This window comes from Octodon degus, unplaced genomic scaffold (genome assembly GCF_000260255.1).
Source record: "Octodon degus isolate 3935 unplaced genomic scaffold, OctDeg1.0 scaffold00324, whole genome shotgun sequence".
NCBI classification, from domain to species: Eukaryota; Metazoa; Chordata; class Mammalia; order Rodentia; family Octodontidae; genus Octodon; species Octodon degus.
In genome coordinates, this window is record NW_004524900.1 from 35,843 (window position 1) to 59,105 (window position 23,263).

Genomic DNA, 23,263 nt, shown 5'->3' on the forward strand with positions numbered 1-23,263 from the left:
TCACCAGCCCCTAATTATTTATTTATTTATTTATTTATTTATTTATTTATTTATTTTGGCGGAACCGGGGATTGAACTCAGGCCCCTGCGCTTGCCAGGGAAGCTGCTTATTCCACTGAGCCATCTCTCTGGCCCTAGTGCTAATCATTTATTAGAGGAATTTCTAGAATGTTCTGTTACAGAATCAGATTATGTCATCTGCAGAGATAGTTTTGCTTCTTCCTAATATGAATGACTTTTATTTCTTCGAACTTCCAGTACAGTGTGAAATACAGGTGGAGAGGGTGAGCATCCTTGTCTTGTTCTTTACTTTAGGAGAAAAGCTTTCAGTCCATCAAGTATAGCATTAGTTGAGGTTTCTTCATAGATGCCTTTAGCAGGTTGAGCAACTCCCTTCTGTGGCTAATTTGTTATAATGAAAGGTGTTTAGATTTTTTCAGATGCTTCTTTTAAGTATGAGAATGATTTTATGGGTGTTTCTAACCTTAATAATATTGGTAGATCAGAATAGCTGCAATGTAATGTTATTGCAAACAAAATCACTTACATTATGGACTGATTGGAGAAAGCTCCATTAAACTCTCATAAGCTGCTGCAAAGCCAGTAAAGTTTGTTTTAGGGATGTATTTTTTAGAAATACAAATTGTTGCCAGGTGTGGTGGTGCATGCCCGTAATCCTAGTATTCAGGAGGCTGAGGCAGGAGGCTTGCCATGAATTCAAGGCCAGTCAGGGCTATAAAGTAAGTTCAAGGCCAGCCTGAACTGCATATTGAGACCCTGTCTCAAAAAGACAAAAGAAAAAGAAAAAGAAATTCAAGTTGCTAAGATACACAAATACATTGTATAGGGGAAGTTATACAATAGCTTTAGTGTTGTAGTGATAGGAACCTTTAATGATAAATATATTATGGCAGAATCGATATATAATTCTTCAGATGTTATAAATAGATTATTATTGTTAAACTGTAGCACTTTTAAGAAGCATTCTTGGGGCCAGGGAGATGGCTCAGTAGAATAAGCACTTCCCTGGCAAGCGCAAGGGACTGAGTTCAATCCCCATTTCCGAAAAAAAAAAAAAGCATTCTGGGGCTGGGGACATAGCTCAGCAGACTAAGTATGTGCTTAGGCAAGTGCAAGGACCAGGGTTTGATCCCTAGCACTACATGCCATGTTGGTCCTGCCCCTGGGCACACTGAGCCAGCCATCAAGACCAGGTGTGGTGGCACACACTTGAAATCCCAGGGCTGGGGAGACTGAAAACAGGAGGATCACTACAAGTCCATGATACATAGTGAGGCCCTATACCAAATACATAAATTAAAAAAAAAAAGAAAGAAAGAAAAGAAGAAAAAGAAGAAGCATTTTGCTAAGCACAATGGCACATATCTGTGATCCCAGAATTCAAGAGATTGAGGCAGGAAGATTGTATGAGTTTGAGTCCAGTTTGGGCTACATAATAAGCTCAAGGCCAGCCTGAACTATATGAGTGAGACCCTGTCTTAAAAAAAAAAAAAAAAAGTACTGTTCTATTGAAGGAGTTTAAAATTTTAACTATTGGAAGATCTGTTCTTAAAATATTAAGCATAAGCCATTGCTCAAATTGAGAGAACAACATGGAAAGCATGTCAGCATTTGCTCAATAACTTGCTTGGTGATCAACTCTTTTCAAAGGTGAAAAGGCAGAATGGGTGTAAATTATAGATTTTTATCCTATCTTCTACTTACAGAAATTAGAAGTAACTTCTAGGGGACTAAGTACTACTATATGCTCTAATAGGGTAATATACTCATCCTAGCTTTTGGTAAATGCCAAAGCAGAATAACAATGCAGAGAGAGACAGAGAGAGAGAGAGACAGAGACAGAGAGAGACAGAGAGAGACAGAGAGAGACAGAGACAGAGAGAGAGACAGAGAGAGAGACAGAGAGAGACAGAGACAGAGAGAGAGAGAGAGAGACAGAGACAGAGACAGAGACAGAGACAGAGACAGAGACAGGGAGGGTGGGAGGATGGGTTGGACAGACAGACGGACGGATGGACAGATTCTTTTTACACCATAAGTGTTATAGCTTATCTTAAAAGAAGACATTATGCTATAAATGAGACCTTTAATAGCCATGAGTAATCAGTATTTGTATTTTGTAGTCATGTTTATATCTCTCAAGTTTTAGGGCCGGCCAGATAGCTCAGTGCACTAAAATGCCTGCTTCAGTAGAGCACAGCGGCTGGGTTTGATCCTGATCCCTGGCCTGCCATACTGGCGTGCTGAGATGTGTACAGGGTGATTGAGACTGGACGTGGTGGCACATGCTGTAATCTCAACACTTGGGAGGCTGAAAACAGGAGGCTCACTATGAGTGTGATCTGTGTAGTAAGACCCTGTGCACCCTGTAGACTCTGTCCTAAACTCATATATATATATATATATATATATATATAGATATAGATATAGATATAGATATATGTTTTGTTACCATTTCAAGTTTAGCCAGTAATTCATCCTTTACTGAGATTGGCTTTATGAACAGAAGTGCAAACTTAGGAATCTGGCCATCAGACATCTTGATCTTTCATTAAAAAAAGTATAATTCCTGCTCAAAAAAGTCATAGCTTTTTACTTGGAGGCTAAGGGGTATGCAGCTCTTCAGATTTATCTAATGTATCAGGCCTCTCTTTGAGATACATGTCTGATGCTCCTATCTTGAACATCTTGGAAATATCCTTTCTCAATAGTATTAAACTTCTACTTTATGAGCCAGAGTTTGGTCAGTATTTACCCACTGACAAGTAGGTAACAAGTTGCTGAGACTAATATTCTCCAAGTGGGTGTCATGATGATTTCTTTCCAGAAGTGGTAGCACTAAAAGCCAGAAACAAAATTACTAACAAGCAAGCACTCTTGATTTGCACACTCTGTAGTCAAATATAATAAAACACTGCAAGACCTAACATGTCTTTTTCTCAAATAACTAAGTCAATCTTCAGCCATTTTTATTAATTAAGGAAATACATTCATAAATGTCCTAAAATTTATTCTGAAAACTTGTATAGGGATAGGGAACCTTGGGTTTGTCTTTGTGTCCATGTTTTGCCAGGACTAATATTTCATCTAATTTGTGTTTTTTAAACATACACCAAAAGCTGATAAGGAAAGAAAATTGTGTTGGAAATGTAGTCTGTAAGATCATAAGATAGCAGAAAAAAGTCAGCTGAAGGTGGGAATTTGCCCTGAAAAATTAAGTTGTAATTCAAGTACAGACCAAAACCTTGTGTTGTATGCGAATAGCAGTACTAGGCCACCTTCATACTCCCACCAGCTTAGATATAGACAATGCGCAAATTCCAATTAGATTTTTTTGGGGGGGGGGCAGAACTGGGGATTGAACTCCAGCCCTTGTGCTTGCCAGGCAAGTGCTTATTCTACTGAGCTATCTCACCAGCCCCCAAACCCCAGTTAGATTTGACAGTTTTTGACAGATACAAATATTGCTTATTGTAATTTTTTATCACCTCTAGGTTTTATTTAAAAATAAGTTTCTGTTCATATAACTAGTGAATTGTGCTTGGGCATAAGGGCACACACCTATAATCCCAGGATTCTGTGAGACTGAAGCAGTAGGATCGCAAATTTGAGCCCAGCTGACCAATTTAATGAGGCCCTATCTCAAAATTATATACCCCACCCCCAAAAGAAGTTTTTATTGTACAGACTTCTCTTAGAAAAATAAGTTTTTTGACCCAGTACCCCCCCCCACTTTTTCCTTCTTCCTGTACAGCCACTTTCAACATATTTAGTTGGTTCTTTTCATCTTTATATTCATACATAAAGCTTAAATTACTACTTAAATTTTTCATAAGATTTTAAGTGCCACCTGTTGGCTTACCACTATGAATAATGATTTTACTGACTTATACTGTCATTAACACAACACATATGCTTCTGGACCCCTCTTCTATTCCCCATCCCCTTCTGAGATTGATGATAATGAAATTTAGTTAAGATGCCTACTCAGCATTCGTGTTACTTTGCACACATTTGCAGTCAGGTTTTCCCTCTTTACACATTTTTTAACCTCTGTGCACAATTACCTTTTTAAAATTTTGCCTATCTTAGTTTTCTGCCTCTATAACAGAATCCTACAGACTTGATCAGTTTTAAACAAATTAGTTTTTGGATCACCATATGAATGCTGGGAGATCAAGTTGAAGGGCTGCTTCAGGTCAAGGTTTTCTTGCTCCATTACAGCACAGCAGAAAGGCAATCAAGAATGAGCAACTAAAAAGCTGAGCTCAACTCCTTTTATTAAGAACCCACTCCCGCAACATAATATCTCTGATCCATTCAAGAAGGCAGTATTGGTACAATGACGGTAGAAATTTAAATTTCAACATGAATTTCAGAGGGGATGTTCAAGTCACCGAACTCAGTTTCCTAATACACTTTCTTCCAGTGAGGAAATCAGTTCGATTCAGACACACTTGGAATGCAGTGTATTCTCGTCTTCACTACTTTCCTGGTTAGTTCCTGGATCCTGTTGTATTGCAGGCATCTTGGAATCTCTGTCATCATCCTGCAAGATTCCTTTAAGCTCTCCAGTGTTGAGTCACCACTTTCCCTAACCCAATGCCTTTTTCTTTTCCTTTCTTTTCTTTTCTTTTCTTTTAATAGAGTATACTAAATCCTAACTAACTGAAAAGGATATCTGAGGAATGTTTTCTGAGTTCTGCCTCTTTGAAATCTCTCTACCTTTATACCTAACAGATAGTTTGGCTATATAAAATTCTAGAATGGATATTATTTCCTTTCAAAATTTGAAAGCACTGCTTCATTGTATTTCAGCTTTTGGTTTTACTGTTGAGAAATCCTTGCCATTCTGATTGTTAATATCTTTATCTGAAACACCTTTTGTGTTCCTCTTCATTTTGCCCCATTGCAATTCTGTACAGTGGGCTTTGCTGTCAGCCTTTCATACATTTGTTCACGATCCACTTGAGCCTTTCTTCTGCAAAGACATGCCTTTCAGTTCTTCAAAGATCTCAGATTAATGTAGGGGTTATTTCCTATACTGACTTTTCTTTGACCTTTAATTGTCTTTCTAGAAACTATTATGTTTTCATTATTTTGAGTTGGACCTCCCAGGCCAGCCATCTGTTTTGCTAAATTTCATTCTTTGCCATTTCTGTCTGTCTCTCTCTCTGTGCCTGTGTCTCTGTTTGTCTGTCTGTCTCTCTTTCTTCTTTAAATTTTTTTTTTTTGTTTCTGTAGTGGGGGACCAAACCTAGGGCTTGAAGCCAGCTAGCCAAGTACTCCACCCCTAAGCTACACCCTCAACTTTTCCTTCCTTTCCATTCTGCTAGATTTGATCAACTAACTTCCTTCCTTCCTCTTTTCCTTCTCTTTGGTGTTCTTCCAGTTTCTTTTGAAATAGTTTCACTGTTTCCTTCTATTTCTAGGAATATTAGTGATAAACACCACACCATCCTTTTCTATTTTCAGCAGAAAAGTGTCCATTTATTTAAAGTTTTTCTCACATTTCTGTAATCTTGGCTATTTGACTAGATGTAAGAGGGAGGAGTTTGGAAGCTACTGAAAACTATCTGAGAGCCTGTAGGGTCATCCAGTCAGGAGGTTTCCTCAGGGGAAGCCCATTCCTCAAACTTGAAATCTTTTCCCTTGTCCTGGTCAAATTCTCCATAGAAGACTCTTTCAGCTTCCTGCCTGCAATTTTTATTGATGTCACGGTTCTAGCGATGAGTATGAAAGGTGGAGACCCTCACTTGTCCATATGTAAACTCCCCAAGTTTATCAGTCAGAAACCTGGTCCCTCACTCGGCTTAGCAATCTTAGTCCAGAACCCCTTCATATCACCACCTTCTACTCCTCCAACAGGTCTTGTTCTTACCGCCATAGCCAGAGGTCCCAGATGTCCCCAGTGGTAGGCTGTTTACTTTTTGGTATATCCTAATGTTGGCCTCACATCCACGCTTCTTTGACTCACTCTTGGGCTTTTCACATTTTCTTATTATTTCCTTTCCCTTTCTCTTTGTTCCAGCAGGCACAAGGCTTTTAAAGAGTTGTTTTTAGGACTGGGGAGATATCTCAGTGGCATAAGTGCCTGCCTAGCAAGTGCAAGTTCCTGAGTTTGATTTCTAGTATAATAATAATAATAATAATAATAATGATGTCATTTTCATAGGGTGTGTTTCTTTTTTTTTAAACCAGTAATCAAACTCATAACTATGTTTAGGGGTGGGGAAAAAAGGAATTGCATATACTCAACCTTACTATCTTCAACCACAATCTCTATTTGTTTCATTTGTCCTATGATTATAATTCAATGTAAGAATGTTGCTATATTTGTTTGGGCACTTATAAATTTAAAGGGGTCCTAAAAGGAAAAGTCTTTCCTGCTAAATTCTTACTCTTTTTCATCCCCCACTTCCTCTTCCTGTCCTTCCCCTTCTTCTTCATCTTCTCAAGTATCTGGGATTATAACATGTGCCACTATGCATGTGTTAAATTCTTGTAAGTAGGACACACAGGCATTCACAGAACAAATGCCATGTATCCACATGTGCACACATATATAAGCCAAGTCTTAAAAATTCTTCCTGATAGTATATTCACATGAAATGAGTATGGTCAAAATGAGTTATTCCTGTCTTTCACCTCTGTGTTAAATCACATCAATTCTAGCCAATCTTGGAATGGAAAACAAAACCAGGGCTAGTATAGAGTGTGTAAAGAGATTCTGAAAACCCAATATTTTATCTAAATTTGAGTGTTTTTTTTTTTTTTTTAGTGTTTCTACAGTTGCTACTCTTAATGCCAAAGACAAAGTAACTTTTCTGTATTTGTTTTCAGAATTTCAGAGATTGAAAAGAAAGCAAATGATCACTCTGAGATTGAGACCCAGACAGAAGGGAACACAGAAAAAGAGAATGAAGAGGAGAAAGACACAGAGACTGTGGGTACCAAAATTCCAAGACTGCTGGACACACCCAGGGCACATAGGAGTAGTACCACCATGGGATCACATCATCTCCTATTTCCTGTCTTGTTTGAGTTTTATTCATTGTTAACTGTAGTGAGATGTAATTGTATGACACGCTATGAAATAGGTTGTATATTTTGTGACTGATTAATTTCCTAAACCTTTAAGTGAACAAACCCACTAAGTGAAAAAGGAACTTTATCTATTCTATAATGAGTTCATTTGATGATATGATTGAGACACTGGCAGAAGCAAAGCAGTTTCAGTGATAGTCGCTCATGTATATATTCAGTGTTGCAAGGTAACTGAGAGTGAGTTAATAAAAACATGAAGCTGAAACAGCAATAGTTGCCCAAGTGAAAGGCATTTATATAAAAAGCTACATTAGCAAATTCACTTTTTTCCAAGCATGTATATTGAATGCCTAGTCTTTCAAATAGGGAACTACACAATGATGCAGAACATGTAGAAAACTGAGATGAAAAGATCTGCAGTGTATAAGTACTACATTGTAGACTAAAACCCAATACCCACTAACAAAAGTATTGAAGTTTCTAAGGTATAAAACTTATTTACAGGAATTACAGAGCTAACAAAAGAAGGGCTGTGCAACAGAAGTAGTTATGTAAACAGGAAACCTACATGGGTGGAGTTGGCACCTTGTGATCTGTAATCCCTGAACCAGGAGACGAGGGTCACCTTTAGTAGGGATAAAATCATGACCACAAGTGCATCCAGCCTGATTAGTTATGCTTTATTAGGAAACAGATTTGCATCCAAAATTTTATCTGGAGTAGCAGTTAGCCAAGGTAAATCTGTCCACTGGTTAGTCTTGAATGACAAGGAGTGGCTCAGACTGTTTCTCATATCGGCTCATTTAATCCCTGATAACAATCACATGGGACTCTTTGGCATCTTCCATATGACAGATTGGAAGTGCAGTGGAAGTGTTGAACCTTCAGGTGACGTCCCTATTTAAGGAGCTTCAAGAGGCTCACACAAAACTCAGTGAAGCTGAGCTAATGAAGAAGAGACTTCAGGAAAAGTAAGAATAATCTGTTTTATCCTCCTTTAAAAAACAACTTTTTATCTTGTACAGCAATTAACCACTAAGAAGAATATATGCAGTGTATTATTTGTTGAAACTGTACTTTCGATTTGATTTGAAACTGTCTCATTGCTATATGTTTATCAATAAAACTTTGAAAAGAAAAAAAAAAGAAAAACAACTTTTTACAAGGTTTTGTTAACCCATTTTTACAAGTCCTTGTTAATGAATAAAGGAAAAATGGAGACCTAAGATAGGAATAAAAAACACTAACATACGGGTTAACATACAAGAGTAAAATTCTTAGCCTAGTGGGGTGGAATATGCCTGTAATCCCAGCAATGGGGAGGCTGAGGCAGGAGGATATTGAAGTCCTACCTGGGGAATTTAATAAGACCTTGTCTTGATCAGGCTGAGGATATAGATCAGTGAGGAGGCCCTGGTTTCATTCCCTATTACTGAAAACAACAGTAACAACAAAAGAATGAAGTACATAGTACAATGTTGAGGAATGGGGACCAGGGGACTTTAATTCCCTGTTAATATACTAGTCTATGCTTCCCCTAGCTACAGCTGCAGCCAGATTCCTGTCTGGCTTAAGCTGACAACAGTCATATGAACAAGCAAAGGAAAGCAGGCCCAGGGGCCAAGGGTTCAATCCCCAGACCTGTCGTGCCAGCCCCCGGGGCACACTGAGACAGCAATTGAGACTGGGAATGGTGGCAAGTGCCTGTAATCCCAGCCCTTGGGAGGCTGTAAACAGGCAGATCACTACAAGTCTGATCTAGTAGTGAGACCCTGAACACCCTGTAGACCCTTCCCTAAAATACAAAAAAAAAAAAAAAAAGCAAAGGAATAGAGCATAAAGAAGTTGAGGTTTTAGAAAAAAAGTAAATTGGAATCGAATATTTTAATCAGTAATTAAAGTTAATATGTAAATTGAGAATTTTGGATTTGCTGGTTCCTTTTGATGTAAGAAATTATCTGAAATTTGGCTAAGCTAAGTTAAAGTTATTCTATTGGATTAGTTGGCAAATACATGTCCAACTAGAGCATAGATGTGTTTTCTTGGAGGTTACACTTACCAGCATTCTATAGTATTATGGTAATTGGTAAAGTATCATTAAATAAAATGAAGTATTTAATGGGCTGGGGAGATGGTTCAGTGGAATAAGCACTTCCCTGGCAAGCGCAAGGGCCTGAGTTCAATCCCCGGTTCTGGGAAAAAAAAAAAAAAATCCAGCCACAGTGAAATATTTAATATGCTTGGGATTAATGCCTTGTACATAGCTATCATTCATTTGGGCTTTTTAAATTCATTCATTTTTACTATTATTAGACTGAAATTCTCTTTCTGATCGCTAAGAAAGTAGGGGAGGTTTCCTTTTTCCATACTGAATCTTTGTCAGGAATCTAATTCGTTGTGATTGATTAATCAAACTTTAAAAAATATAAAAGGTATGCCATAGCTCATTATGTAAAAATCACCTGTAGCCAATTACTGCCTTGGCCTGTGCTGAAGTAACAAAAACACCATGCATATGCCTCATTAAGACAATTATTCCAAACAAAACTACTTCATGTTATACTTAGAGCTGTGCTTTTCATGTTTAGGCATAAGGGTTCAGAAATATGCCTACCAAAGAAGAGAAAGAATAAAATATTTTATTTTTTCATTCATAAATCATATAGCCTTATACTTACTGTAGTTTACATAATCTTGAGATTTGTTGAAAAGCCACTGAGAAGTAGGACATTGTTTAGTCTCATAAAATCTTCAACTTTCTTAGGTGCCAGGCCCTTGAAAGGAAAAATTCTGCAACGCCATCAGAGTTGAATGAAAAGCAAGAGCTGCTTTACACTAATAAGAAATTAGAACTCCAAGTGGAAAGCATGCGATCAGAAATCAAAATGGAACAAGCAAAAGTGGAAGAAGAAAAGTGAGTATGCCGAACTGCTTTTTTATATGTAGATTAGGAATTATAAATAAACTCATTAAATGTTTTTATTTATTTAAAAGAGCCCCAGGAAACTCTTGGGAGAGATATTTTATCATAATAAAATTATGAAAATGATTTGTATCCTTTCTTGTGTTTGAGAAAATATTTTCTTTAAAAGAAAGAAAATGCTAGTAGTTGGTGGGTATCTTAGTTAATTTTCTCATTGCTGAAATGAAATACCCAATGTCCAAAGTTAAACGGGAAGGGTTTATTTGGCTCAGTTTGTAGAGGGTTCAGCCAATAGTCAGGTAGCTCCAAGCCAGGGTGGCTGGCAGAGAAGGCAGAAGGCAACAACACAAGCAAGAAGGAACCAACAGACATCCTTGCAGCTTCTTTTGGGCTCTTATAGTCTATCTAGACTAATAGGATTAGCACGGTGCCAAGCCAGTCAGTGGACTGATTTAGTTATCGCACACCCTTCATCTCAGCATCACACACTCTAGATTCAGCCACCTCCGAAAAAGCCCCACGTCTGACTGCATGAGGCTTTGGGCGGGGGTGGGGGCATCTAGACACAACCTGCAACAGAGGAATAATGAAAGGAAAGAACATTTTGCTACTAAAATGTTTAGAAGATGATAAGTAGACAAGATTCAAACCTTATGTGATATTTCCCCCAAGATTCCATCTTTAATATCTTTTTTAATAGGTCCAAGTTTGCCATTCTGCAGTCCACACACAACAAGCTTCTTCAAGAACATAATAGTGCACTGAAGAAAGTTGAAGAACTGACAAGGAAAGAGGTATTCGTGGGGAAAAAAATTCCTCCACAAGCTAATGGTGAACACAAACCAATGAACATTTTCAATATAAAAAATTTGTAGGGGCTGGGGAGATGGCTTGGTAGAATAAGCACTTACCTGGCAAGTGCACAGGCCTGAGTTCAATCCTTGGTTCCGAAAAAAAAAAAAAAAAAAAAAAAAAAAATGTGTGTGACTTCGCAACTAAATCTGGTTTCAGAGTTGCTTTTTAGTTTATAATTATTTCTTGGGCTAAAACCTGTATCACTTCTCATGTTCCACGTACTTACAGTGTGCTCTGAGTGCACAGATGGAGTGAACAGTCTGAGTCAGGCTGTGAGCTTTAGATTTTCACGTGGGAGCAGCAGGAGAGCTGAGGGCAGGCTTCATGTATGAACAGGACACTGCGACAGCTGCTAGGGCCAGGTGGGGCACCTGCTGTGTGAAATGGTGCAGTGAGCTTGAGACCAGACCCTGGGCTCATCAACATGCAATTTTTTTTTGAACATGCAATTTAAATCAGTAATAATGCCCAGGATGGTGTGATAATCTGCAGAATGTGGCAACTTTGAATTATAAAGGGTCTTGAATTTATACCCTTATGGATATATACTTTATTTTTCCTTTTTAAAAAATGTTTTCCCCTTGAGGACTAGATTTTAAATTTAAACATGCTTCTTCTAGTGATTTCACAAAGAGCAATATGGGTAACAGAATAATAGTATCAGTGAATTGCCATCTCATGTTAGCATTTGTTGTAATTTCTTTATTTTAGTGCTGTTTTCTAAAAAAAAAAAAAAAAGCTTGAGACAGGAAATTATTTGCAAATCCTATATTAAATAAGTACAACTTTTTGAGTAAATTAGCCTTGATAATTATCAGGCTAGTTTGGAGCTAGTAATGTTTTAACACATAAATTTTTATAGTCAGTATTTTAGTAAAAGTCAGATGTGGTGGGGCACACCCACAATCTTAGCACTCAGGATGCTGAGGGAGGAAGGTCACTGTGAGTTTGAGGCCAGCCTGGGCTATGTAGTGAGCTCAGGGCTAGCCTGACTACATAGGGAGATCCTGCCTCAAAAAAATTTGTATTTCTAGAATAAACTGCATTGTTTTAAAACCATGTCTAGGATTAAATTGTTTTTCAGTCAGAAAAGGTGGATACAGTGGTGCTGTGGGAACTAAATGAGAAACTGGAGTTGGCGGAGCAGGCACTAGCCTCTAAGCAGCTGCAGATGGATGCGATGAAGCAGACCATTGCTCGGCAAGAGGAGGAGCTGGACACCATGGCTGTCCTTAGGGCTCAGGTGAGGGCTGCCTGCGCACTATCCACGGGATGTGCTTTATCACTGAGCAGTGTTCACAACCTTTAAATTTATTTAGTATTATATAAACAATGCCATCCAGTATAAAACAAAAATTTTAGACAATGCAAGTATATATAAAATAAAAAGTACAAATTAAACTTCAAATTCTATGTTGGTACAAATATAATAGATTTTTTTTTCCTGTTCTTGCCTTAATTAAAAATGGGATCTTATTTTATACTATAGGTTTTATACCATCTTAACTATCTCTCCATATTATTCACCCACATGTTTTTATTTTATTCATATGATTTTATTTTTTAGCTGCTGCATAGTATTTGGTATTGTGTACTAGCAGGATAGATTTGATTAATCCTTTTTGTTGTTGTTATTGTTATTTTTTCTTTTGTATTTCAGGGAACAGTCTACAGGGTGTTCAGGGTCTCACTGCTAGATAAGACTCGTAGTGATCCATGTGTTTACAGCCTCCCAAGTGCTGAGATTACAGGCACACACCACCATGCCCAGTCTGAATCGCCCCGGGGGAGGGCTGGCACAACAGGCCCAGGGATCAAACCTGTGGCCCCTGTTGCAGGCATTTTAATCTGCTGAGCTATTTGGCCAGCCCTCTACTTGGTTGTTGTTGTACTAGGGATCAAACTTTTGCTTGCCAGGCAGGCACTTATGCCTGCTCACCTATATCCCCAGCCCTGGCTAATCCTCTCTTAATGGGCATTTAATTTGTACCAAAACTTTATTTTCTAGGCATGCTAAAGTGAATGTTCTTCTGTAGGTATCTTTGTGTGGACTGGTAGAATCTGGATTAAAAAACAGAAATGAAATAAGGTTATCGGATATGGTGGTTCTTAAATAAAACAATATCAAGTTATCTCCCCAAACTGGAAAGCAAAATTGTATTCTGATCAAAAGTAGATAGCCATTCCTATGTGGTCACATCTTTGCATCATTCTTTTAAATCTTTACCAGTCTAGTGATGTAAACAGATTATTTTAAATACCTGATGCCAGCATTTGTTATTTCTGTGTCTGTACTAGTTATTACCAGCTGTACACAGTGGCTGACCCTATGATGTATAGGTACTTTTTTTTGGTACTGCTGGCTTTAATTTTATTTGTTGGCTTGTTTTATTTGAGAAAGGTGCTTTCTGTATAGCCCAAGATAGCTCAGGCTGGTAATCAACTCATGATCCTCCACTTCAGGCTTCCAACTGCTGAGATTATAAGTGTGCACTCCATGCACAGCTTTAGGTTTATTTCTGTAGGGATAGACCTGGAACTTGCATTCTCTGAGTGCTTTGGAGCGTTTCCTTTGCTTGGAGAAGTCATTAAGTTTTCCTGTTCTCTGATACCATGTATTTGTGCTGTATTCTCTAGATGTGTATTTTGTCTTGATGGATACTTTTGTTTACTTGTTCATCAAATTTTTTGAGCACCTATCATGTCAGACATAATTCTCACTGTGGGGGGTGGTACAGGAGTGAGCAAAACAGACATCCTATTTTTAATGATTCAAAACTAGTATGTGATAGAACTGACTCAAAAACACCTATGACCCAAGGGAGGCTGAACAAGAGGACTGCAAGATGAAGGCCAGTCTCTGCAACTTAATGAGACTTTGTCTCAAAATTTAGAAGGGGAGAGCAATATATAGCTTAAAACACTTGCCTGGCATGTGTGAGACACTCCAAGCACAGCAATCCTTCCCGCCGCAAAAGAGAAACAAACCATGTCTATTGATGACACAACAATAGCTGTTATCATTCACAGTTGATACAAAAAGCTCTTAAAGTGATTTTTTTACATACTTTAATATAGTTCCAGTTTTAGATTCTATTAATTAATATTTTTAAAGTAATGAAAAACAATTTATATTCTAGAATCATTAAATTTGAAAACAGGAACCAATTTAAAACCTAAAATATTAAAAACTGGTATTAGAATAATGCTCATTTCACTCCATCAAGTGATGTTTTTACATTATAATATGATAACAATGTAGCAGTTGCTGACATAATGCATTAGTTATCTATTACTGGCAAAATTTAACAGCTTGAAACAAATAAAACCACTTCTTTTTTCACATGTGGTTTCTGTGGGTCAGGAACCTGCCAGCTACATTCTGACTCTGCATCTCTCCTGAGGCTGCATTCAGAATGGACCAAGGGTCTGGTTCCAAGATGTCTGTCGTGGCAGTGGACAATCTCTGTTCCTCACCTTGGTCTCTCTGGAGCACCACTAGAGCATCCTCATGACAAGGTAGTTGGCCTCCTCCAGGACAAGCGGTTCCAGAAGACAGCAAAGCTAAAGCCAGTGTCTTGTGATTTTCACCATCACACAGTTTGGCCCTATTTATTGTGGGATGGGGTCCCCTAAAGATATAATATCAAAAAGGTGAAAATTAGTGGAGCCATCCTGGAGGCTGGTGACCACATGTGGAGAGGTGACCACACTGCAGAGTCTATCGTAAATGGACTTTAGCCTGGATTCAGTGCTCATTTTGACACTCAACACACTTTCACAAAATTAGAAGTTTTTAAGCTTATTTATAAAATAAGGATGACCAGGAGCATACTGGCATATGCCTGTAATCTGAGCTACTTAGGAGGCTTGAAGGAGGATCCCAAGGAGGCCAGCCTGTATAATTTAGCAAAACCTTGTCTCAAAATTAAAAAAAAAAAAAAAAATGGCCACATGTGTTGTCTTAGTTACTTTCTCCTTGCTGGAACAAAATGCCTGACACCTATAGTTAAAGGAAGAAAAGTTTATTTTAGCTTAGGGCTTGTAGAGGTTTCAGTCCACAGTCAGCTGGCTCTAAGACAGGGTGGCATGGCAGAGGAAAAACAGTCCATGGCATAGCAGGCAGGGGCAGCAAGCCTTCCTTCTTTCCCTTAGTACTCCATCCAGCCTGTACGCCTATTATTGGAGCTACCCACACCCACAGGAAGTCTTTCCTCTTCAGTAAGTCCATAATCCACACCCAGAACTATGCTAAACCTATCAGCAGGCTGATCCAATGTCATATACCCATGATCCATCATTCCCAAAGGCCTCACCTATGAGCAAGTGAGGCTTTGAGGAGACATTTAGACATAAGCCCTAACAGATGTAGTTTAAGTGTCCCCAAGTTCCATCTCCAGTACTGCAGAAGGGGGGACCGACAGCAGTACTGCATTCCAAAGACTTTTAGTGAGGTGAAATAAGCACCTAACATGGGACCTCACACATACCTAAAATTCAATAAGTAACATCTTTTTTTTTTTTTTTTTTTTGAGACAGGGTCTCACTATGTAGTATAGGTTGGCTTTGAACTGTGTAGCACAGGCTAGCTTCAAACTTGCAGCGATCATCCTGCCTTAGCCTCCCAGGTGCTAGAATTATCAACACAAGCATCTTACAACATTTTTTTTTTTGTTTTTTTGTTTTTGTTTTTGTTTTTTTCGGAAATGAGGATTGAACTCAGGCCCTTGCGTTTGCTAGGGAAGCGCTTATTCCACTGAGCCATCTCCCCAGCCCCTATTGTTTTAAATTTAGTTTAAATAGAGCTGCCAGAGTAAATAAACTATTTACTATACTATTAATCCTGAATATTATTTTTAAAAAATACCATAGTGTTTTATTGAAATAATGGCACTTACATTGCTTAAGCCACTTCTATCAGTGAATCTGCAGGGTTTGAATTGGCTAAGGTACATACATGTACATGCTGCACATACCACTTGTATCTTCTGCTTAGAGTTGGAAAGTTGTAGTTGTACTGGCTTCAGCAGGGGCATTTATATGTCACCCACAAGGCCTGTCTACAAAGCAGGACTATTTTCTGACTTCATAAACAGCTGAGCCTTAGAGAATTCAAATTCATCTTGATAGTAAACTCTGCACTTTTTTCCTCTAACAGATGGAGATTTACTGTTCTGATTTTCATGCTGAAAGAGCAGCAAGAGAGAAGATTCATGAAGAGAAAGAGCAGCTGGCATTACAGCTGGCAGTTTTGCTGAAAGAGAACAATGCTTTTGAAGATGAAGACAGGTAAAGTCACAACACACAAGGAAGACTCAGAGTATGTGATAGTGGGGACTGTAGAAGAGGTGACTTGCCAAACAGGTCTCCTAATCTGAGGCATGTTAGGAGCCCTATCTACACATCCTTTGGTCATGTTCCTCCAGGGTTTGTCTTACAACAAAGCTGGACAGACCTGTTCCTTGCTTTGACAAAAATTGTAAAAACATACATTGTGTGCCAGAGTTCAGCCTTGCCATTGTCATCAACAAAATGTCCCTTATCACCAAGAAAATGATTTCAAATTACTTCTGAGACTGACAATTCTGAAATGACAGTTGCCCGCAGCTACTATGACTACAAAGTTGGTGGCAGCCACCTATCCAGGTTACGTATGTTACTATATTACATCTTAAAATAAGAAAATACTGATTTGTTGCAAATGTAGATATTATTCTACAACTTGATTTATATATCATTGTGATCTTATACTCAATTTTCATACATGAAGATTTAATTCTTGTGTTTAACTGCCATGTAGTCTTGATGTATAAATATGCTCCTTTTTTCCTGATCCATTATTCTATCAATTAACAGACTGGTTATTCCTAGCAGATTTTTTAAAAATCTTTTACTATATGGTCTCTTAGTGTCAAAAATATTTAAAAATTGGATTAGTGTGCTGGGGAGATAGCTCAGCAGCATAAGTGCCTGCCTGGCAAGTACATGGTCTTGAGTTCATTCCCAAGTAGCCCCCCACCCCCCAAAAAATTGGATTAGTTCCAAGTCTGGATTTTTACACCTTGGCTTTGTGGTGTGGCCCTTTCTTCTCCTCCTGCTGTAGGCTGTCTGCTTAAAGCTGTCATATGTCAGGGTTGCAGAACCCCAGCTAAAGTCTCGCTTTGATCATCCTAGCAGGCAATCCTTGATGGAAATGCAGAGCCGGCATGGGGCAAGAACCAATGACCTGGACCAGCAGGCCTACCTCGTTCAGAGAGGTGAGTTATAGTTCCACCAAAAAGACACTTGAAGAAAAGTTCCATAACATTTTTTTTAGGGTGAATATTTTAATAAATTCAGATAAATAAGCAGGAGCAGGTAAAATGCAGTGTGTTTAAGATTAATGAAAACAGTAATTCACTGCTAAAAAAAATCAAGACATTATTTGAAAGTGACAAAAATACAGTATTTTAACTCAACTGACCTGTCAAGCTTGCCAGTAATTTTCAATTAAGGAAAGTAATGAACTGAACATTCAGTAAAATATTTTACGAATTACTGTTCAACAGTATTTTTCTAAATACATTTTATATAATCTATGTGTTATCAAATCGGTTTATCTTTGAGTAAGCCATACATATTCAGAAAAATAGATTGTGGTGTTTAAAGTAAGTTTCTGATAGTCAGCTTTTCTCCACTAATATCAGTGTTTATGGTATTCATGCTGCAAAATCTTTTTTTTTTTAATTTTTTTTCATAACACTTTATAGAATAGATTCTATGCCCAGGTAGCCAGAATCTAGCTGGGCCTTGCAGCCCTTAGTGGCTGGAACTTGCAGTGATCTTCCTGCCTCAGTCTCCGGAATGCTGGGATTACAGGCAGATATCAATTTGCCTGGCTTCATACTCCACCATTTCAGACAGGCATGGCAGGCATGGCAGCACACAATCCCAGCACTCTGGAGGCTGAGGCAGGAAGGAAGCCTGCTGGACCACATAATGTGTTCAAGGCTGGTTTGAATTAATAGTGAGACCCTACCCCCAGACAATAAAATAACATAAACCCTTTTTAAACTTCATCTCCATGTACCGTCTCCCTCCTGAACTTAAAAGGACTCTATTCCTCTGCTATCTTATGTGTTTACATGTTTAAATATGCATTTAAATACTCAAATAAGCCCTCTTGAAGTATATATCTTCTACCCACTATGGTGTTTCACACAGGATGCTAATATTTATTAAGAGTTTACTCTGTGACACTGTGCTGAGCTCATGTTATTTGTATTATTTAATTTTATTCTCAAAAAATTTTTGAGATGTATATATTAGTACATTCTTACAAAAGACAAAACTAAAATTTTACAAGTTAAATATCCCAGGATCGCAAGCATACTTAGGAAAAGAATTAGAGATGAAATTCAGAGTTATTTGACTCTGACTGCTACATGGCACTATACACATAACCATTTAAATCTGTAATCCAGATTTCTGTGTCCTGAGTGAAAATGATCATGACACTTAAAAGTATGGTGCTATATTTAGTAGAAGCTGGTTTTTTGTTTGTTTCTTTGTTTTGGTACCAGGGATTGAACTCAGAACTTTGCACTTGCCAGGAAGATGTTTAAGCCACTGAGTTATCTGCCCAGCCCCAGAAGCTGCTTTTAATATTAGAAACAATGTTTTATAGTTTATAGTAAGTCACTAAAAGGGAAATATTATCCTTGATTTCAGATATAAAAAAATTCAAAGACTAACATAACTAGAGAAAAAATTAATGGCAATTCTACTAAGCAAAATGTTGGTTTAGGATATCACATTCAATTTCAAAAAAATAGAAAATTTTCACAAATTTTATAAAATTTGCTTTTTTTTGTATTTAGGACAGGGTCTACAGGGTCTCACTAGGTAGATGAGACTCGTAGTGATTCTCTGTTTTCAGCCTCCCAAGTGCTGGGATTACAAGTGTGTGCCACCATGCCCAGTCTCAATCACCATCTCAGCATGCCCAGAGGGAGTGGGAGGGCAGCACAGCACACCGGGGATTGAACCCTGGCCACTGTACCCTGCCTAAGCAGGTGCTTTAGTCCACTGAGCTATCAGGCTGGCCCTAAAATTTGCTTTTAAATGCTGGACCAATCCAAGTCACTTTTACATGCTGACAGGCTATTAAAAGGGAAACATGGACGCAGTATTCATATACACAGTGAACTGTCAAGTCTTGAGGAAAGTTCTGAGTTTCCTTTTTGCTACCCCTCTCCTTCCCCTCATTTACTCTGCATGGCCCGAGTTTTCATACAGGGAAAAAGAAAGTCCTGGTAAATATTAGAGGTAATAATGCAGGTTAAAGATAAAAACAGAAGTTCAATACCCAGTACTGAAAAAATAAATATACAGTATCTTTTTTAAGCATAGATTACTCACCATACATATACAAACAGGTAGCACAGTAGCATGACATAAATATTAGTGTGGGACACCAATAAAACCGTAGTACCAGCAACCAAATAGAACCACTGAAACAACACCCAGGATTGGGATGCAGATTTATTTATGTTGAGGCACTGATCAGGGTCATTCCCAGAATATTGGGCCCCAATTGCTAGTGCTCTAGGGCTTATATGGATAGGCAAGCAGAAGTACAGAGGCAGAATGACTTGTCAATTGGGGGTTGGTTTATACAGTGTGCCTCACAGTGACCAGCTATTTCTAAGAAACAGAAGCAACCAAAACTGGAATGGGAACTATTACCTGGGTTGTTCAAACTGAAGTATACTGGATTGGTGGGGAGCATTTTCTGTTATAGGTAAACTCTGTTCTCTGGAATCTGCACTGACCCAGGTAAGCATTCTCACTAAGGTGACTGAATATCCTAGGAATAGCTGTATACCTGATTTCTAGAAGTGCCATACAAAGTTATCTTGGGTCAGGTCAAATAGGTCATTTTGTTATACCTAGATTTCTTAAAGAAAGATTGTTTTATATATATATATATATATATATATATAGTATCCAGTTTAGATATATAATCTTAAAAATCTTTATGAACTTATCCTTAATTATCCTAATAAGCTTTTTGTCATAAAATTTCAAACACAGGACCGTCTTAAGATTTTTTTGCCACACATGGTGGCACACACTTGTAATCCCAGCACTTGAGAGCTTGAGGCAAGAGGATTTCTGAGTTCAAGGCCAGCCTGGACTGCATAGTGAAACCCTGCCTCAAAAAAAAGCAGAAGGAATTATCATTATCAATATTATTATTATTTAGTTTCTTAACAAAATTCCTGTGAACAACAGTTGCTCTTCATACATCTCATGTCTTTTGTCATCAGCATTCATTTAAATGTTTGCATGGTTCCAAGGCACTGAGCCATTGACTGGAAACAGAAAGGTGAAAGTCAGGGTCAGGCCCATAAGGGTGTGGGATAGCTCAGCCAGGAAGCACACATGAAAAGGTGAATGTGCAGTAATAAAAAGAACAGCATAAGGATAGGAGCAAAGGCTGATTATTAAGGCACAGGTTGTTGAGAAGGTGACTCTGAGCTCCACTTCCAAGCCAGGATTTAGATAAGGTGAAAGCTAAAGGGCAAAGGTAGAAATGAGCATGATGGGTTGATAAAGGAAAATGACTAAGCTCCTGACTGGTGAAGAGGCAGGAGGCTGAGGGATCATGCATAGCAGTGCCAGTGCAGGCTGGAGACCTGGACCACAACAAAAAGAAAAGCACAGGTCAAGGAACCCACTTCCAGTGAAGAATCCATCAGTATAGTGCTCTGTTCTGTTTATCATCAGTGCAGGGTTTGGCAGACTGTAGCCCACAGGCCAGTCCTGGCCTGGTTTTTATTTATTTATTTATTTTGAAATCTTAATTGGGAAACAGTCATGTACTGAACTACCTTTTTTTTTTTTTTTTTTTTTAATATTTTTGTATCAGGGTCTCTTAAGTTGCTAGTTGCCCAGGCTAGGACTTGTGATCTTCCTGCCCCCTCCCCCCATCATGCTAGGATTACAGGTGTCCATCATTATGCCCACTGTGACTGCAGTTTTATGACCTGTAAAACATACCTAACATTTACTCTCAAGGCCTTTACAGGAAGTTTGCTGGCCTCTGATCTCGATTAGTGAGACAATTAAAGCATTCCCTACTTCAGAAACCATGCTTTTTATGATGAATACATATATTCAAAAATATTTTTGTAGTTACACTTTTCATTGTATAGGTCTTCCTTTAACTTAGTCTTAAGCATCCAGCAGAAAAGTATAACCATGAGGTATAAAAAGTAATTCCATATTAATATGCTGAGCTGTAAAAGGCTCAAGTCAACAACTTCTGACAATTGCCAGTTGTGCTGATAACCCACTACTATTATGGACTATTGGACTATATTGGATTACTTTGCTGAATTCAAGTACCTACAATATTTGAACTGGCATCAAGTATGAAAAGATCCTTTAAAGACTTCTCCAAATATAGCTTCTCTAACAGCAATGGAACACCCATCTCTGACAAAACAAAACAAAAAGGAGACTATAAATGAAGGACCATGTGTAGTGGAAAAAAATTTAAACAAAATATATATGTATATACAAAAGTTATGATAGATATACAGCTACTTTTTCTTAGTTCAGTGAGATTTGTACTAATATTTAGACAAGATATGTCTGCATCTTGTACTCTGAATAACTACTATGAAGACAATATGCAATGTATTAATTATTGTAACTGTCCTACTAACCTGTTTTGAAACTCATTGCTATTTCTTTCTTATTAAAATTAATTTAAAAATTTAATTTAAAAAAAGTTTTGGGGACTGGGAAGTAATTGTGTGGTAGAGTACTTGCTTATGAGGCCCTGGGTTCCAGAAACACAGGTAGTTAGGTAGGTAGGTAGGTAGGTAGGTAGGTAGGTAGATAGACAGATAGATAGATAGGTAAGAAAGAAAGAGCAAGTGTCTTAAGTCTGCAAAATACAAACTATCCTAACAGTCATGCATATTCAATTCAAATGAACTTTGAAGCAGATACCCATATTAAAGGTAATCTTCATTATCTTTCGAAACAAGCCCAATGATGAGATTTAAAAGTGCCAGAGTGGTTTGCACTGCTCCAGAAAGGTGAGCTCAGAGATGCCAGAGACCATGATATTTCTCACAGTTGTTTGCAGTTTGTATGAGTCTAGGTCCTATAAGAGGCAGGATCTCTTTCCAATATAGCCTCAGCATAGCTCCAGAACTGGGAGAAATGGCAGGGTTCATTCTTTAGTTGTTCCCTGCTGACAGCCTTTGGGTGACTTGTGGCTTCTTTTAAGGGGAACCATCTCACCTTGGGTCTTTTTGCACCAAGCTGAGTCAGAACCCTTCTCTCAGACCAACCCCCCCTCCAACCCCCATACCTAACACTCCACTGCCAGCACCACTTATCTCACTTGGCTGCTCCATCTCTGCAATAACCCCACATACAATGGTCTCCTGAATGTTGTGGAGGTCATGCAAGTTTCTGCTGAGTAAATAAGCTGACTATCTGCTTTAAGAAGATCCATGCTGTGCCAGGGACCTTCTCCCATGCTGGCTTCCTTCTCTACCTAGAACCAGAACTGTGTATTTTCACAGACCTAGGAATTGTAATAGGTTTAAATTTCATTCTCTGTGTACACAGTGATAGCTTCCGTTGAAGACTAAAGCTTGCATTCATATACTACTATGCATTGGTTACAGGGTTTAACAGATGTTCAAATTAACCAGCTGTTTTCTAAAATCAATCAAGAGTGCTTGCAAGATGGATCTAATGGCACTATCATTTTCTGTTTACTTCCAGGAACTGACAATAGGAATTGGCGGGAACAGCAACCCCAGAGTATTCCGATCCATTCTTGCCCCAAGTGTGGGGAGGTCCTGCCTGACATAGACACCTTACAGATCCATGTCATGGACTGCATCATTTAAGTGTTGACGTGTCATCTTCCCAAACTCTTGGTAAATGTCAGGGTTTTTTGCCCTTGAAGACCTGTACTTTTGTCTTATTTGTTTTCCCTTAAATATTCTGCCTCATTATCCTTGTTTTAGGAGAAAGAAAGTACATCTATTCTAAAAAAGAAAACTTTGTGAATTTCCATGAACCCACAAAATACAATGCTTGGCTACCACCCTTCAGATACTGAATTCTTTAGTTTTTGCAGTTTGTGGAAGCAGCTGCACTGTTCATGCAATTTGCCAGCATGGGAAATCATGACAGAGCTTATGGAATAGATGGCATTTTGGATTTTGATCAATTTTTGCTTTTGTTCTGGTTTTCTTTTGTGTTTTGGATCCAATTATAGGCTTGTTCAGCCAGATGGTTTTTTGGTGGAAGGGGGACTGAACTCATCTTTTGTGTTTTGAGACAGGATTTCACTATGTAGTTCAGGCTAGCATTGAACTCACTATTTAGCCCAGGCTGGCC

General features: G+C 38.3%; 1 protein-coding gene across 5 annotated transcripts in view; it reads left to right on the plus strand.

The window, feature by feature from the left end:
* The window catches only part of Optn (optineurin), a 47,998-nt gene that overhangs the window by 20,212 nt on the left and 4,523 nt on the right, over positions 1-23,263 (plus strand). For 3 of the 5 annotated variants that reach the window (XM_023708056.1, XM_023708054.1, XM_023708055.1), the window contains exons 7-14: positions 6,865-6,967; positions 7,924-8,039; positions 9,833-9,982; positions 10,692-10,785; positions 11,931-12,089; positions 16,005-16,135; positions 17,021-17,103; positions 22,640-22,797. In XM_023708056.1, the coding sequence (XP_023563824.1) occupies positions 6,865-6,967; positions 7,924-8,039; positions 9,833-9,982; positions 10,692-10,785; positions 11,931-12,089; positions 16,005-16,135; positions 17,021-17,103; positions 22,640-22,767 (964 nt within the window). In that variant the 3' untranslated portion in view covers positions 22,768-22,797. Of the gene's footprint in view, positions 1-6,864; positions 6,968-7,923; positions 8,040-9,832; positions 9,983-10,691; positions 10,786-11,930; positions 12,090-16,004; positions 16,136-17,020; positions 17,104-22,639; positions 23,251-23,263 lie in introns of those variants that run through there. The other 2 variants (XM_023708053.1, XM_023708057.1) reach the window with 2 other exon arrangements.